The sequence below is a fragment of the Indicator indicator genome, chromosome 12, assembly GCF_027791375.1.
Source record: "Indicator indicator isolate 239-I01 chromosome 12, UM_Iind_1.1, whole genome shotgun sequence".
NCBI classification, from domain to species: Eukaryota; Metazoa; Chordata; class Aves; order Piciformes; family Indicatoridae; genus Indicator; species Indicator indicator.
In genome coordinates this window covers 7,356,417-7,374,317 of record NC_072021.1, presented here as the reverse complement: position 1 = coordinate 7,374,317, position 17,901 = coordinate 7,356,417, and the positions used below count along the sequence as shown (strand labels likewise).

The window sequence follows — 17,901 nt, the reverse complement described above, 5'->3', positions numbered from 1 at the left end:
TTAGTCCCTAGGGAACTGCTTCCACCTTTGCTGTTATTTAACTGGCACCAGAAGCTGCTCACCCCTGGGCATCACCACAACCTTCTGAACCTGCCCAGCAGTGCTTTTTTGCAGGCTGATCATGATGGTTTGCTACAAACCACATTTCAATTTGCCTGTCACTGCTGTTTGTCAAGCTTTCCAGCAATGATTTCTGAACCTGCTGAGCATGACATACAACTTTCAGTGCAGCTCCTCCCTATTGGACTCTCCTAGCAAGTCTACCTCATCAGTGGCTCTTCCACTTCTGCAATTCCTGTCCCTGCTTATTCTCTTTCCACCTAATTTTATGCTTGAAAATAAGTGTTAATAGTGGTAGATTACATATAACATTACACAGCTGTCATCTGTCCTAGAAAATAGAAGTATTCTGGTTTACACATTATAAAGTATAAGAGAGTTCTAAAAACATGGCCTAATATATAACACAAATATAATGAAAGGCATTAAGAAAGCATTGTGGCTGAAAATGTAAGTGCTGAAGGTTCATTGTATTCACTTAAAATGCACACCTCACTGGGACTACTGGGTGAAATGAATGACAGAAGTCACTGACAAACAAATGGACAGTATTGCTAGCTCCAAAAAACATTCCTATGTTAAAACCTCCTCAAAAAGCATTAAAAGAATGAAACTTTAAAAAATAATAAAAAGGGGGGTGAAGCTCTGCTCTTAGACCTGTCTCCCAAAATTTAAGTGGAACTGGTCGGTGCTCAGCAAACAGCAAGTCACTGGGGGTTAAAAATTCAGTTCTATAGGCAAAGTACTCCATGGCAAGCATTCAGAAATCCCAATATGAGTCAAATCTGTTCCTCTTAATCACCAGAATGGTCTTTAAAATAGTTTTATTTACACATGAATGTTTATGCTTTCAATTTTCCTGCTGTCCAGAAAGTCTTAAGAATGCACCCAAGATGTTTTTCCCAGGGTTTTTTTCACAGCTGTGACACCCACAAGGCTATGAGACCCCTGAAGCACAGTCTTACAGCCACTCAAAGCTGAAGAGTTCAGAAAAGCAGCAATTATTACAAAGCCACTAAAGATGGCAACATTGCAAGTTTCCAAAACACATATGTAAAGAGGGAAGCTGAGTTTGACATTGTATTGCTCAGGATGTAGCAGAACTGACACTTCTTAGATTGAAACTCTGTCACAGGCCATCTTGTATAACACAGACTGTCAAATTTAATCTAACTACCAAGTGAGTGCCACAATACATGTTAAGTGAAGCATACCTCTAAGAACTTGATGGTATTGACTAGGATTCTTTAGGGAAAAGGGAAATCTCTATTTTCTTCAGTACTTTGATAACATCACACCTTCTAACAACGAGTTCTTGGTCTGTGCTCAAGGATTCCAAGACCTCTTCCTATAATCCAGTTCACTAAAGCTGAAGGATATTCAGTTGTGTCAGTAACAAGCAATTCAGTGTCTTTGAGAAGCCAGGTGGAAGCCAAGCTCTGACTTTCAGACCAAGCAGTTAGAGATGATGTCTTTATTCATTTTGGTGAAGCTTTTAGCACCCTTTTCCACTTAGCTCTAACTTCCTCTCTTTATCCCACTTCCACAGCCTTTAGACATTCACTGCCCCATTGCTCTGCACCTTCTAAGTTTTCTGCTCCATTCCACCTATTTTTGCTTATTTCTTCCTCCTGTTTTTGATTATTTTTCCCCTTTCTGTCTCCCACTCATCGTACTTCGAATTTTCTTGGTGACACAAACAGAACTACATGGGGTTCCCTCTGGTTACTTTGTATCACCAGCATTCATTCACATTGCATGCCTAAGGTCCACCTTAAACCCTGAGAAACAGGGTCTCCAGTCCCACAGCAAGGTAAAACCCACCAGGATTCAAGGACAAACTTGAGTTTGCTTCAGAAAGCCACTAGAAAGTGGTGACCATTTTAACTAAAAGATGCTTGTAGTTAAATTCTTCTGAAAAAAACCACCAACAAACCAAAAGAGTGGTGGCCATAAAGGAAGGAGCAATGCATAGTAACAGTCACAGTCAGATACTAGGGAATGTAAAAGAGAAAAATAAATAATTCAGGAAAAAAATATTCTAAATCCCATGAAATTTCTGCTGGAGGCTGGCATATCTGAATGCAAAAACCAGCAGGGCTACTTTAGGAACGTTTCCTTTTTTTTTTTTACTGTTTACCTAAAGAAAAATGAAAGTCCAGCAATTGCTTCCATAAAACTGCTTCCAGCCCAAAGGAGATGTTTTGTTAACCAGGCTTTTGAAATACACACTAATTAGTGTGCCAGTATGAAAGGGTTATTTTAATCTCAACCTGCTTAAATGAAGTATGTGGGGGAAAATACTCAAACTCATTAAAATTACAACTGAAAGTGATGTGAAGAATGAAAGCTCCCCAGGCAGGATAGGAAAAGAGCAAGGGACCTGAAAAATTGCTGTGTCGATTCTGGGCATGTTTGCCACATCAAGCTAATGTGGTTATGTAAGGTTGTAAACACACTGGGATCTGGCTAACAAAACCCCCAGTGGGTGTGAGTAGAGAGATGTCTTACATCAAACTATAGTCTTGGAGATGCCACTGGGAACCTGCTATGCTTTTTTGATTGCTTGAGGGGGGAGGGGGGGCATCCCCCATTTCTGTTTTGTTTTTTGATCGAGGTATGTGGCCAGCTGAGGTTTTTCTGCCATGATACTGTGGCAAATCTGGTGTACAGCTTTTTCATCAGATGTTCTCACATCACAGAGGGCTGGAGCACCCTCCCTGCGAGCACAGACTGCCAGAGGTGGGGCTGCTCAGCCTGGTGAAAAGACGACTCCAGGGAGACCTTCAACACATGAAGAGGGCCTAAAGAAAGCTGGGGAGGGACTTTTTACAAGGGGTTGTAGTGATAGGATGATGGGCAATGGCTTTAAGCTGGAAGAGGGCAGATTTATACTGGAGATTAGGAAGAAATTCTTTCCAGTGAGGGTTGTGAGACACTGGAACAGGTTGCCCAGGGTGGCTGTGGATGCCCCTCCCTGGAGGTGTTCAAGGCCAGGTTGGATGAGGCCTTGAGCAGCCTGGGCTAGCAGGAAGTGCCCCTGCCCAAGGCAGGGGGTTGGAACTGCATGATCTTTAAGGTCCCTTCCAACCCAAACATTTCTGGGATTCTAGGAACAGATTTCACCACTTTCCCATAAACTATTCCAGTGCCTCATTCAGACAGTTCTCCATTAAAAAAAAAAAACAAAACCTAGAAATTATAAAATCTACATCTAGAATGAACATGAGAATAACTCTCTTCATAAGCACTGTAGTGAACAGATCCTGAAGTCAAACTGGTCTCCTAGCTGCACCAAATCCATGTGTCTCTATTGGCTTTCAGGTGATTAGTCCACCCTAATTACCATGCAATGCAAAAGAGATGAAATGAAAGTAACAGATTACATAAGTAAGTTACAGAAGAGCACTGCAGTTTTAAAGTACATGTCTGCCTGGCACTCATTTCATTTGGTTCTTTACATTGTGGATTAACTGAGCTTAACAAAGAGTTTCTGTCTCCTGTTTTTCTCAGAAGAAGAATGGTATGAAATAAACCTGCTGGGAAGGAAACAGTAGCAAACCAAGCAAAATCATATCAATCACACAGGAACAAGAAAGAAAAGGGGATTTTTGGTTTTAGTTAGTCTGTTAAAAGCCCTAATTTTGTTATTAATTAATTACAGTGCCTGAAAACACTTGTGCTTTCTGCTTGCTTGCTAGTGATTCCTGTTATTCAGGTGGTACGGTATGTTTCATATTTGAATCTTCAAATAACCCTTCAGTCCAGTCCTGCCACCACCCTTATCAGTCAATAGCATCCCTTTTCCCCAGAAAACGGAATTCCTTTGATGATTAGGAAGGGCACAAGCAGAAATTTGTGAATTTTGCCCAGTATGTGGCTCTGTTTTGTGCCCCACTTGGCTTTTAGATGATTATTTTCTTTTCCTCTCAGCTCAGGTGAAGCCTTTGCACAAGTGATGCGAGTTCAGTATTGCCTCAAGCAGCCCATCATGCAATGCCAAAACATTTTCCATTTTAAGAGCCTTGAGGAAAATCACATAACTAAAACCAACCAAGAAGTGTTTTAGAACTTCAAATGGAAGAAAGATCAGGAAATTCTAGCTTCATAATGGCCCAAGTAAAGTTAATTTGACCTATTTGTGCACATGCTCTGATGCAATCTTTATCTACATTATTTTAAGCTTTTGGTGGTTTTCTCCTGGCAGAAGCATGTCCTGTTTGGAGCACTGAATGGCTACACTTGGGACCAGGCTAACGCTGCCGCATAATCAGGAATTTCCTGGTTTCTAGGTGCTTGACTTTGCAGGTTCAATAACACTTTCTCATTTAGATGTCTTAAATATGTAATTGTTCAGATAGCTTAAATGTGCTTTTTGCTTACAAAGTCTTTCTTTAGTTTACATATCATATTCTAGCCTAAATAAATGCTAAGACAAAGGCCAAGCTGGCTGCTAGCCCAGAATGTAGTTGTTACCAAATTGACAGGGACCACCTTAAATTCACTGAAATGTCTAAATATTGTATTTGAGTTATAACTAATTTTTATAAAGAGATATCTACTGCGAGCGAAATGGAGCAGCTTCAGAGCAGCACAAACAAGTTGCTGGATGAAATGAGAACTGAATGTCAAAGCCTGGTCTGACCTACCCCAGTTCTGCATTACTGTGAAACACCAAATGCTTAAGGACAGGAAGTTACCATATACATGACTAATGGGCTTAGTTTATGCTAACGACTAACTTAGAATAGTAATAACAATAATAAAAATTTTAAAAAATAGCTAAGAGTGTCTGAAACTGTTCCCCAAAAGTAACTAATTCTGATAATTCTTAAGGTGACTTTTTCTTCTTCCTTACAGAATCTTACATTGAGCGTGCACAGTGCAATTAAAAGATGGTCTGCAAAGGCAAATAAAAATAATACTTTTTCCAGTCTACTGAAGAATGGTGCAAGGTTTGGTTTAAAGTTTTCTTCTACTTGTTTCCTTTTTGCTTTTAAAACTTTTGGAGTATCCACGTCTTGTCTTGCTCTTATACATAAGAGTGTTGGAGGATAAGAGGGCTAGACTGGAAGACCCCTTCAGTTCCAATCTGAAGTAGCAGGGTGCTGAGTAACTAATATTGAGACTTCTTTTTTTTTTCTCCTGGCTTTTTGCCAGAAGCTTGAATTAAACATTTTAAGAACAGCCAAATGAAAAGAGTGTTTTACATAGTCTGGTTAAAAATCCCTTTCCCCTCTCAAATGCCAATTTCTTGTGACAGATGATGGCTATAGATGTTGACTTCCTCTTTGCTTTTCCAGCTACCCTTAACCTTCTTGCAAAAATAGGACAGACAAGACCTGATACATGTATAAATCAAAGAAAACCTTTGCAGGAAGCTTACGTCTCGCTTTAAACCCAAAGCAAGCGTTTCAGCCTTTCCTACTATGTCTTAAAACTAGGTCAAAGGGAGCATAGTTTTATCTGCTTTTCAGGTCACTCTTTAGAAGTAATCAGGATTCTACTACGGCAAGATTGGCAAATCCCAGTGACAAAAACACGCCATACGAAAAGCACATGATGTGTGGAAATGTTAAATTTACTAATGCTGACGTTCTGGCCTTACTAGGTATTAATAAAATCAGTAGCAGTGCAGGGTGAAGGCATTATACCTGGTCATGGCTGGCTTCAATGGAGCTCCCGATACCTTGGAAAGTCATCTGCACAGGAGACAGTGCCAAACAGGTCATACACTCTTTGCCATTTTGTCTATCAGTGTAGTGTACCTATAACAGAATAACATACGTAATCTGCTAAACACCACATCTGCACAAGGGAGGCATGCTAAAATACTGTCCCCTTCCAACAACTTTGTAAGAAGAATTCCAAACATTTACACTGAATTCAACTTTGCTATCAAACAAGCAGTGTGTAATATAGCCTGGCTAGCCACACACTGAACTGGGGACAAATGTTCTATGATAGGTCTGTTGGATAGTGTTTGAAGTGCCGAATTCTTCAGTTCCTGTGATTGCATAATTCTAAGAACCTAGTTTCAGCTCCAGTTTCCAGCCTAGATATATTTTAACAGCATTTTGCAGCTGAAGTTATAAAACATCCATGTAAATCATTATAATTCCAAATACCTGCAGTAACAGTCTACATTTTTCCATTGCTATTCAAATCCACTAACCATTTGGACAGGGCTACTCCTGTGTATTTGAATTTGATTTTGTAATTAAATCAAAATGAGAGCTAGATTAGGGAAGAACTAACATTCTTCCTGAGATGTCTAGGATATCCTTTTCTACTCATTCCCTACCAATGTCAAGATGTGCATGCTGAACCTGAACCTTGCACAAAATACAGAGGAAGATAGTGCTTTGACTTGAATGATTCCCCTTGTCTTCAGGTTCCCTTCAGAGAGTTCTTAAACCTCCTAAAGAACGGAGGTACTTCAGTACATTGAGACAAAATGAAATTAAATGCTGCCAGGGTTTCATTATTAAGAACAGGTTGCCACTCATGATGAATTATGGAAATATTACAGTTCCCCAGCTTCTAGATAGTCAGATCAAGCACTTTGTTCTGCAGGAGAGGTGGAATTTACTTTATGGTGGTAATTTACACAGGCTGTGTGACCCCTGCCACACAGAGATGGAAAGAGAGAGAGCTCTGCTGGAGACAGACCTTTTATGTTAGTGTGTACTTACAGGTCTCAGGCAAAAGTTCCATGACAAAGCCTCATCTTGACTTTCAGACTACAAATCTAAACTTTATTATTTCTGAAGACAGCTAGGAACCATATTAGAGCTATTCCTGTGGAAATGATTTAGTGACATGTATGACACTTAACTGTGTGCCATGCACACTAAATCCCCTGTGCCTAACTCTTCTCTGCCACAGGTGCAAACTGGGAGCACTTCAGCTGAAGCAAAGCCAGTGCAAAACTGCCTGAGTGAGAAGAAAACCAAGTCGGTGCTATATTTACTGACAACACAGAGAAATAGCTTGGCTGTGGCCAGAAGCAAGATACAGAAAGCAAAATTGCCATCCAGATGCCATCCAGAGGGACCTTGACAGGCTGGAGAGGTGGGCACAAGCCAACTTCATGAGGTTCAACAAGACCAAGTGCAAGGTCCTGCACCTGGGTCGAGGAAATCCCAAGCACAAATCCAGGCTGGGCAGTGACTGGCTGGAAAGCAGCCCTGAGGAGAGGGACTTGGGGGTGCTGGTGGACGAGAAGCTCAACAGGAGCTGTCAGTGAGCACTTGCAGCCCAGAAAGCCAACCAGAGCCTGGGCTGCATCTGGAGAAGTGTGGCCAGCAGGTCAAGGGAAGTGATTCTCCCCCTCTGCTCAGCTCTGGTGAGACCTCACCTGGAGTACTGTGTCCAGTTCTGGAGCCTTTATTGCAAGAGGGATATGGACATGCTGGAAGGTGTCCAGAGAAGGGCCACCAGGATGAGCAGAGGGCTGGAGCACCTCTCCTATGAGGACAGACTGAAAGAGTTCAGTCTGGAGAAAAGAAGGCTCTGAGGTGACCTTCTTGTGGCCTTCCAGGGGAGGGAGGGACTTTTTACGATATCAGGTAGTGATAGGACTGGGGGGAATGGAGTAAAGCTGGAAGTGGGGAGATTCAGGCTGGACGTGAGGAAGAAGTTCTTCACCATGAGAGTGGTGAGAGCCTGGAATGGGTTCTCCAGGGAGGTGGTTGGGGCCCCATCCCTGGAGGTGTTTAAGGCCAGGCTGGATGAGGCTCTGGCCAGCCCCCATGGCAGGGGGGTTGGAACTGGATGATCCTTGAGGTCCCTTCCAACCCTGACTGATTCTATGATTCTATTAAATTCTTGTCCTATGTATAGAAATATTGTTTTCCCTCAGCCCTTCTGGAAGGTTTCTGGATTATCCCTGTCTCCCTTCCTCTCAGTCCCAGCAATATGTGCCTACTAAATTGCTCATGGCTCTCTGCCAGAAAAGCCATACTGCTTACTTAGAAACCACAAGAGGCCCCTTCATGTATACAATGGTTTAACTTTGATTAATCGGGAGAGGTATGAAATCTGGCTTGCAAATATAAACCGAAGTTCTTTAAATGTCAGGAACTACTGTTATGACAAGGACTTAGCAAGCTTTCACAACTGGTATCTGGTTGCAAGCTAGCAAGTAGTATGTAGTATGTGTTGAGGGAATGTGACAAGGAGGAACAGAGCAAGAAGATGATGTGGTCCTGCAAACATGACAAAGCAAAAGGGGCAAAATCTGGTGACACTGAAAAGTACGTGTCCCAGTGCACATGGAGAAATGAAAAAGAGGCACTTTCTGAACTGCATAGCAGGTTTGGAGGGTTACCCTTAAGGAGAATCAGAGCAATATAATACACTTTGTTAATGTCCGTTGGAATGAAGCAAGGCTAAGAAACTGAGAGAGCAAGAGATATCCAGAGGGAAAATTCTGATTGATATTATAGGTCAGTATTATCTGCAACCAGAGATTGGATCCACACACCCTTTGGAGTCCCACATTGAAACTGCAATAAACTCAGAATTATGCTCTCTTGCTAGGCTTAACTTTCCCAAAGAAATTTCATGATGCACTTTTGGCCTCACCTGGACTTTGGATGGGGAACAGAATAAAAGTTTGTCCTTTCATCAAATAACAGAATCACAGAACATTAGGGGTTGGAAGGGACCTTGAAAGATCATCCAGTCCAACCCCACCACAGCCAGCATCACCTAGGGCTGTTCACACAGGAACACATCCAGGCAGGTTTTGAATGTCTCCAGAGAAGGAGACTCCACAACCTCTTTGGGCAGCCTGCTCCAGTGTTTTGTCACTCTCACAGTGAATAGGTTTTCCCTTATGCTCACATGGAACCTCCTCTGCCTCAGCTTGCCCCTGTTGCCTCTTGTCCTATCATTGGACATCCCTAAGCAGAGCCTGGCTCCATCCTCCTGACACTGCCCTGCACATCTTTAATAAACATGAATGAGGTCACCTCTCAGGCTCCTCTTCTCCAAGTTTAAGAGACCCAGCTCTCACCCAGCAGGGAGGCTAGTTCACAGATACATGCAGTCAGCAAAGACATTCAGATGCCCTCTCCATCTGGCATGCCTATGTGCAATTTTCCAGTAATCACAGATCACAGAATGTTAGGGGTTGGAAGGGACCTTGAAGGATCATCTAGTCCAACCCCCCCACCAGGGCAGAATCACCTAGAGTAGATTCTCTTCTGCTATTTATCAGTCCAGCTGCTACATTCTTAAACTACTTCATTCCTTTCCTCTTGTAATCTGATCTATGAGACAGTGTGGAGTTATTTTGCCAAACAAGAGTGGATACTTGCCTATTTGAGTAGAATGTCCAAACCAGGCACTCAGAAAGAAATGGTAGTAGTCAAACAGTTATCAAAGAGCCTAAACAGCAGCAGATGCTTCAAGGTTTTTGGCCAGCAGTAATATTTCAGTTTAATTGCCTGTGCTATTTAGACTAAGTATGGGAGGAACTTGCATGTCTACAAAACTGGTTTCAGATTATCCCATCATTTAAGGCAGGGGAACAGGAAGGCACAGCCAATAGCTGATTCAGGATCTGCGACCAAGGATTGATGACTGAAGCCTGGCCAAGTGCTCCATCTGTGGCCATTAGTGAGATCCACTAATGACGATGACAATAATGCTCTTCTGTGCCTTAAGAGACAAGAGTGCTTGAACACAGCTTATCTCTGCAGGTAAGGGCACTTTATGGGCAGACATTAAATGGTTCATCCAAGTTGACTCAGCACTAGCAGGAGCAAATGGCAGTGCTGGGACTACGGCCTCTGGGCTAACCACAAATGGCCATTTTCCTTTTCCATATATTATGGGAGTAAAGATCAAAGAATCAATGAGTTCTGTCTTATTTTGGTTAATTTTTGTTTGCTTGCTTATGTTTTTTGGTTTGGTTTGGTTTTTCGTTTGTTTGGGTTTGGTTGGTTTGGTTTTTTTTGGGTTGGTTGGTTTTGGTTTGGGGTTTTTTTTGGCAGTTAGGGGGTACTCAAAAATGAGCTCTGTGCATTTGAAGGATTAAAGAGAAATGAAATGCTATTCATTAACGTTCAGAATGTTTTCCCTGGATAGCATACAAACGGAGATTTCCTAGAAGAGCATTAGGATCTTGTTAGAAAATGATGGCCAGAATACAGATGTCTCTAGTAAGGGTTGTGCAAAGTTCTGAGTAAAATGCAATGCTCCACCCTCAGACCAAGTGGTTTACAGGTAACTCTCCTCTGAGGTATGTCTACACAGCATGAAGCAGTGCCACAACAACACGATCTCAGCAGCAACTCCATGGGCCTGCTCATTTTTTGAAAAAAGCACACAGCACTGCCAGCTTCTCTCCTGGGTAACTCCATCTGTGGAGTACCTGAGATAAACCCTCTACAACCAGCTCAGGAATGCCAAGCACTCCATGTGCTGTGCAGGCAGGGCACGAACCCTCCACATGTCAAACACGCCATGCATCCCAGGCAGCAACATCACCAAATGCATTCCAGAAGTCATTTTTTCCATGAGCACATGCCATGGATTTCCTCATACATGTAGGCTTTCATCTTCCATGGGCACACAAGCTGCAACCCTATATCCCCTCACAGATAGCTTCAGTCAGGAAGAAGCTGCACAAAGGAGGAGCTATGAGTATCTATCTATACTACTGACTGGTGTATGTATATGGAAATGTATGCAGAGGTCTAAAAACCATTTGGGAGCAATGCTGAAATCTGGCCCTTGTTTTTAATATTTTAAATTACTGAAGAGATGCAAATATTTTGCTGGACATTTATAGCTTCATGTAAAGGAAGATATAAGATGAATGTTTACAATGCTACAACTGAATGTGAATGGCATAACCAAAATTCTCAACCTTATATGTTACTTTATAAGGGGAAAATTAAATTACACTGCATAAAACCACATGAGAAATTTCATTTAAGGTTACTTCTATGATAATGCTTTTCCAAAAGCAGGAAATTTCCCATTTCTCTTGTATTTACATAAAGCTGTCTCTTGAATCTAGCTTTATTCTGTCCCTCTCTCTAAGGTGCAAGTGCTCTTCCAGAAATGGTAAAAACACTGCAGGATTTCTCTGGCAGTAAAATATTCCAATGTGCACTTGCAGGTAACAGCCACAGTTAATCTGCATAAATTATTCTGTAAATACAGTGTCCTAACTTCAAGCACAAGGTAGTCTGCTGGTCTTCAGTGGGCACTTCCGAATTTGAACATCCGTCCTTTTGTACAAACAAGGGCAGAAAAGGTAAGAGACCTGTTATACTACTACATAGGAGTTAAGGTTTTACTGGGATAGAGGACCTCTTCTACAAGGACAGGCTGAAGGAGTTGAGGTTGCTCAGACTGGAAAAAAGAAGGCTCAGGGGAGACCTTACAGCAGCTTTCCAGTACCTGGAATAGGGGCTGCAGGAGAACTGGGGAGAGACTCTTTACATCCTGCAGTGACAGAACGAGGGGCAATGGCTTTAAACTAAAACAGGGTAGATTTAGATTGGATATTAGGAAGTTCTTTGCTATGAGGGTGGTGAGGCAGTAGAACTAGGGAAGTGTTTAAGATTAGGCTGGATGAGGCTTCAAGCAACCTGGGCTAGTGCCAGGTTGAAAGCCATGGCATGGGTTAGAACTAGATGACATTTAAGGTCCCTTCCAACTCAGGCCACTCTATGTTACGATTCCACAACAGGCTATGCTAAACTACTGTCAGAAAAAAAGCTAACTCTGCATTACCAAGAGACTGAGGGGAGCAAAAATAGAGGCTACTATTTTCACACACTGCTGCTTAGATGTTCACAGTTTGAAACACAACTTCTGTCTGGCCACTTTCTTTCTTGAACTAATTTTAAATTAGTTTTAATTAATTCTTGAAATAATTTTAAAACATAGTATGAACTAGCAAAAGTGAGAAGTCATCTGTGACACTGGAGTTCGTGTTTCCAAACGTAAATGTACTCAGGTCGAAGCATCAGCAGGAGTCTCAGGCTGCTAGACAGAAATAAACTAGGTAATAAAATGCTATTATATTCAGCAAAGCACAAATCTTCTGGATTGACAAGCCTGGACTATTTTGTTAGAACAAAGGATGGCATTAAATTTGCCCTTTAAAGGAAAAGCATCCAATTTAGTTCTGAATTTACAGAATAACTTCCAAGTTTTTACACAGGTTGCTCTGGATTTACAGCAGCAAGCGAATGAGCTCCAAACCCTGATGGCAAAACAGGAATTCTGACTTGGACGAGAGCCTCGTGAAACATTTTTCTTCCTTTAGCTTCCTGGTGAAATGTTTGTCTTTTCCATCTTGGTCTTTTATTTTCCTTTTTCTGGTGCTCATCTACCGTTAGTCATGTCATCTGCTATAAAAAATGAAACGATAGTGTTTGTTTGAGCTCAGACTCTGCCTCGTACATATTGGTGAATAAACACACTCCTGGCACAGAAATAAATCAAATCTATTTGCTCCTTTTCGCCATTTGCTCAAAGCCAGTTTGGGGGAGCTTTCAGAGTATAGTATTCCAGTACTTCAAAGTGTGAATCCTTGTGTTATCCTATATATAGCTTTCCAAACAAATAATAGATTGTTCTCTTCAGATATGGAGTAGCAGGAGAGAAATTCCAAATACCACTTTGCAATTGCAAGTATTTTACAAAAAAAAAAAAAAAAAAATGTAGGAAAACTTTGTTATGTGAACAAAGATTTTCAGGAAAAGTTGAGTCAGAGATATAAAAACAAGACTCAGATGAAAAAAACAAATTGTCCCAGATGAAAAAATTAGGCTTACAATTAAAAAAAAAAAAGAGGAGGGGATGCAGGGAAATCAAAGAAAATTTTTAAAAAAGGAAAAAAGAAAAAAAAAAGAGAAAAATTAAAAATCAGGGGGGGAAAGTGTTGAATCAAACTGCTTCCTGCAATGCTGGAGCTCCTTGATGTAGTGCAATTACTAAATATAGTATTTTACTAATCTCAGCAGGGAGCTGGCTAACTGCATGCCCCTCAGATGTTTCTAAGGGTCACCCCCTGTGGAACAAATCTAAGGAGTGCATGAAAAACACCCACATTTGACAAAGCCCCCTTGCTAGATCATTAAGGAAAGATAAAGGCCTGTACATTGGGCTGTGATATATAACACAATCATTGTGTCAAGAAAACACAGGTTTCATGAGTGTGCCTCAGGTTCATTAATCGCTGTGTCTGCTGCACAGCAGGGGCCAATGCTTCCACCCCAGCTACTGCACGGAAGGGGAAAGACACTCGGTGGCCTAAAGACTGACAGCTCAGCAGTAAATTTTCAGCTATTCCAACATGCTCCCCTCTCACAGAGTTTGAATAGCAGCTGTAATGGAGTCTTAAATCTTCATTAAAATGCAGTCCTAGGGTTTAGACTAAGAAATAAAGCATTACTGCACCATAAATAAGTAACAACAAGCAGACTAAAGGCATTGTCACAGTTACTGGGGCAGTATTTTACGTTCCTGACTAAAGGCAGACACTTGACATCCAGAAAGTCATGTGAAGTACAAATAGGAGTGAAAAAAATTAGCTGATACAGTTCCCAAAGAGAACAGATAAAATGCCTGCTGAATGCAAATCAGATTTGCCATCTGAAGGAAAGAACCCTGCATGTCCTTTTATTCACCCTATTGAGCTATCCTCTGAATTCAGAGGTCCTGTTCCAGGGATGCAGGAGATCTGGAAAGCATGGGCGTAGGCATGGGGCATGGGAAATGGAGACCCAGCTCTGCCCTCTCTCTGGATGTCATGCTCGGTTCTAATGAAGAGAAAATGAGCTAACACCACTGCTGCCACAGCAGCAGCCAGGAGCATCAGTACCACCAGCTGCTTACTGCTCAACTTTCACCCAGGTCTTCAGTCATAAGGACAATGTTTCTGAGGAGCACATCCTTCAGTCCTAGTGAGGCCACAGCTGGAATACTGGGTCCAGTTCTGGGCTCCCCAGTTCAAGAGAGAAAAGAAACTACTGCAGAGTCAAGCAGAAGCTATTAAGATGCTGAGGTGAGGGGCCTGAAGACTTTCTGTGAAGAGAAGAGGCTGAGAGAGCTGGGTCTGTTGAGTCTGGAGAAGAGCAGCCTGAGAAGGGAATTGCTCAATGTCCAGCAAGAGCTAAAGGGGGGGTTCAAGAGGATGGAGCCAGACTGTTTCCAGTGGTGCCCAGTGACAGGATAAGGGGCACCAGGCACAAACTGGAACCTGAACATGAGGAAAAACTCCTTTCCTGTGAGGGTGCTGGAGCCCTGGAGCAGGCTGCCCAGAGAGGTTGTGAAGTCTCTTTCTCTAGAGAGATTCACAACCCACCTGAACATAGTGATCCTGGGCAACCTGCAGTGGGTGACCCTTCTTTGGCAGGGGGGGGTTGGACTGGATGACCCCCAGAGGCCTCTTCCAACCCTCACCATGCTGGGGTTCCATAAAAAACTCCCACTGATGTTGGAGAGTCCCCTGCTCCCCTGGTCACTTCTTCTACTCTGTAACTAAGATGTGTATTATTTTGCAGATGTACCAGAGAGCAGTTGAAGTATGTTGATCTAAAAGACTGAATACAACCTTCCCCCTCCAAAAATGAAGATGAGAAACATGGTTAAAAATAACAAAGGAATGATTCTCAACTTAAACCACAGCAAAACACTACAAAATAATGTTACACCTGACATGGTTTTTGCACAAAAAACTTGTCTGCCTCTGATCCGTTAACCCACAATTATTCAGATTAAAATTGTATTTTCAGGGAGAGGAGTCAAAAATAGTTTTATAATTCACAGTTAAATGAAACAGGGAAAACTGGCACCCCTGGCATCTCCTTTTTTCATCCCATGGCCTAAAAAGATGAGGGAGGTGAGGGAGTTTGTGTCCTGCTAATAAAGTACACAGAGGATGAAGATATTACAGAGCTTTTGTGGAGGAGCCTGTGTTTGTGACCCTAGCCCAGATACAGGGCATATGCAGGAAGAATCTCTCTTCTTGAAATAAAACAAGACACAATCATTTCACCTCTGAAAATCATCCTGCTTTGCTCTGCTTCACATTCTGAATGAGATGACAGTGAAAAAATCCTCTGAAAAGCCTCAGCTTCAAGTCACAACCAGAGGAATAAACTGTAACTTGCCTCTTTCCTCCTTCCTCACCTTTCTTGTGGCTTCTCTTCTCAAGGGTTTTTGCTTGAGAGCTGAGTTCCTTCATGATAATTAAGGCTAAACCCCAGTCTCCTGTGAATTCACCCTCACACCTACACATTTTTGCCAGCTGAAACTTCCAGCCTTTCAAAGTTTTGGTGGTGTTCCAAGCCATGGTTTGTAGCTCAGTTATCAAGTCACATTAGGATTTACTCAGAAATATTTTGGCAGGGAACTGGGGCCGGTGCCTTTAGAGCTGGCTGTAGTGTTCTGAGCAACCCTGACAGCTTTTAAACTTTCTCATACACAAGCCCTCAAAATTCTAAAAGTGGTTATGAAAATAGAATTTGCCTTTTTTTTCCAGGGACCAAGTTATGTACAGGAATATGTGGGAGGATTTTAGTGGTTATTTGCAAGATGACAAGGAGAAAAGATACACTAGTCTGAAGGTGACACCCACACCACACCTGGGGACCCATGCAATGCCATTAGCCAGCCATGCTCTGTTTACCTTCCTTCCTTTTAGCCAATGAAACCAAAAAGGAGACCCTGGCTGCTTCTGGAGGCAAGAGCAAAGCTTCAGCAGCACTGAAGTAAAGGGCTTCCCTCCTTGCAAGAGGGAGACAGGCAGTGATGGAAAACCCAGAGGAAAGACAGTTTAGGCAGATTTCTAGCCAGAACCTAGGTTGTTGGAGACCTTGTGTCAGGATATCTACTGCCCCTTGAAGCCAGATTCACATCTGATTTGCTAATTCTGCATACTCTTGAATTCACAGAATCACAGGACTGTTTTGGTTGCAAAACACCTTTAAGATCATCCAGTCCAACCATTCTCTAACTCTTATCAAGTCTGGCGCTAAACTATGTGCCTCAGCACCACATCTCTGCCTCTTTGAAACACCTCCAGGAATGGGGATTTAACCACCTGCTTGGGGAGCCTGTTCCAGTGGCTGAGAAAGCTTTCAGGAAAGAAGTTTCTTTTAATGTCTGACCTAAACCTCCTCTGGTGCAACCTGAGGCCACTTCCTCTTGTCCTGTCACTTCTTACTAGGGAGAAGGCCTACCCCAACATGACTCCAACCTCCTTTCAGGTAGCTGTAAAGAGCAACAAGATCTCCCCTTTTCTCCAGATTTCTCCCCAAGTTCCCTCAGATGATCCTCCCCAGCCCTGTTCTCCAAACCTTTACCCAGCTTTGTTGCCCTTCTCTGGACCTGCTCCAGCACCTCAAAGCCCTTCTTGTAGTGAGGGCCCCAAAGCTGAACCCAGTACTCAAGGTACTGAAATGATTCAGAAACAATCCTCCTGCAGCAAATATTCCATCCTGCATTATACTCTGTGGCTGAATATGGTTTCTAAACTTGATACCTTTCCTTATGGGTACTGATAGGAGAATCATAAAATTGTTAGGGTTGGAAGGGACCAATGGTTCCTATCATTACTCTTTTGCAGAATGATTACCACTATTTTACTTCTTTTGAGGTCAGCTATAGGGTAATATGGACCTGTTGGTCGTCAGTTCACAGAAACATTTCTCAAATGAATGGAAACCAATAAAACCACTTCCACCCTGGGTCACTGCCATCAGCCTGTGGTATCTTCCCCCAGTTGATGAAAAACCTCTTACAAACCAAAATGGAATGAAGTCCAAGTGCTTTGGTTTTCCCACAAAGAACAATCCTTGCTATCAGCTTGTGCTGATTTATCTCTCCCTTCGTTTCACATTCCCAACATGTTTTCTTACTTTGGGCTAATCATGTAGAAATTAGGGTTTGGAGATCCTGAAGCTCTTTCCTACATAACAGTCACTCAATATCAAGTTGATTTTCAGTGTAGCAGGACATCTGCAAGTTTCTAAGAGACAGACAAAGACTCTCAACTGACAGTTAATCTGCTGATGTGCAAATCAGAGATGCCTCTAAAATTGCTAATAAAATCCTGACGGCTAATAAAATGCTGCCTTTCCTTGGAGGAAACTTCATTCCCTGTTAATGCAACCAAAATAAGTAGTTGTCTTCAATAAATGGCAAGGTGATGTAGAAAAAAACCAAACTGATAAAAGGGTGTAAGTTTTCTTTGGAGCACAAGAATTTGAAGTTCACATGGGAAAAAGGAACTCTTCTATTTCCTGCTTCTGCCCAGTGGCACACAGCTGGAAAGATGCCAGTGAAGTGTGTAAAGCTGTACGAGTTTTTTACTGGGACTGGGCTGATGTTTTTCACAGCTACAGCTGAGCAGCACTCACACAACATCAAGGCCTTTTCTGCTTCTCACATCACCCCACCAGTGCGCAGGTGGCGGTGGGCAGGAAGCTGGAAGGGGACACAGCCGGCACAGCTGATCCCAAATGACCAAAGGGATAGATCATATGATGCCACTCTCAGCAATAAGGGAAGGAAGAAGGAAGTTTGGAATTAACAGTATTTGTCTTCCAGGTAATCATTATGTGTGCTGAAGCCCTGCTTTCAGGAAACAGAATCTCAGAATGGTTCAGGTTGGAAGGGACCTTAAAGATCATATACCTCCAATCCCCTGCTGTGGTCAGGGACACCTCCGACTAGACCAAGGCTCCATTCAGCCTGGCCTTCAACACTTCCAGGCTTGGAGCCTCCACAGCTTCTCTGGGCAACTTGTTCCAGTGCCTCACCACCCTCATGGGGAAGAATTTCTTCCTCATGTTTCACCTAAAT

General features: G+C 42.4%; 1 protein-coding gene across 2 annotated transcripts in view; it reads right to left on the bottom strand.

Annotated features, from left to right (window-relative positions):
- Window positions 1-17,901, bottom strand: part of STAU2 (staufen double-stranded RNA binding protein 2) — a 165,581-nt gene that overhangs the window by 61,438 nt on the left and 86,242 nt on the right. Inside the window, exon 12 of one of the 2 annotated variants that reach the window (XM_054385295.1) lies at window positions 5,715-5,828. The exons of the other annotated variant lie outside the window; for it this stretch is intronic. Coding sequence (XP_054241270.1) covers window positions 5,715-5,828 — 114 coding nt within the window. The remainder of the gene's footprint in view (window positions 1-5,714; window positions 5,829-17,901) is intronic. 2 annotated transcript variants of the gene reach the window in all.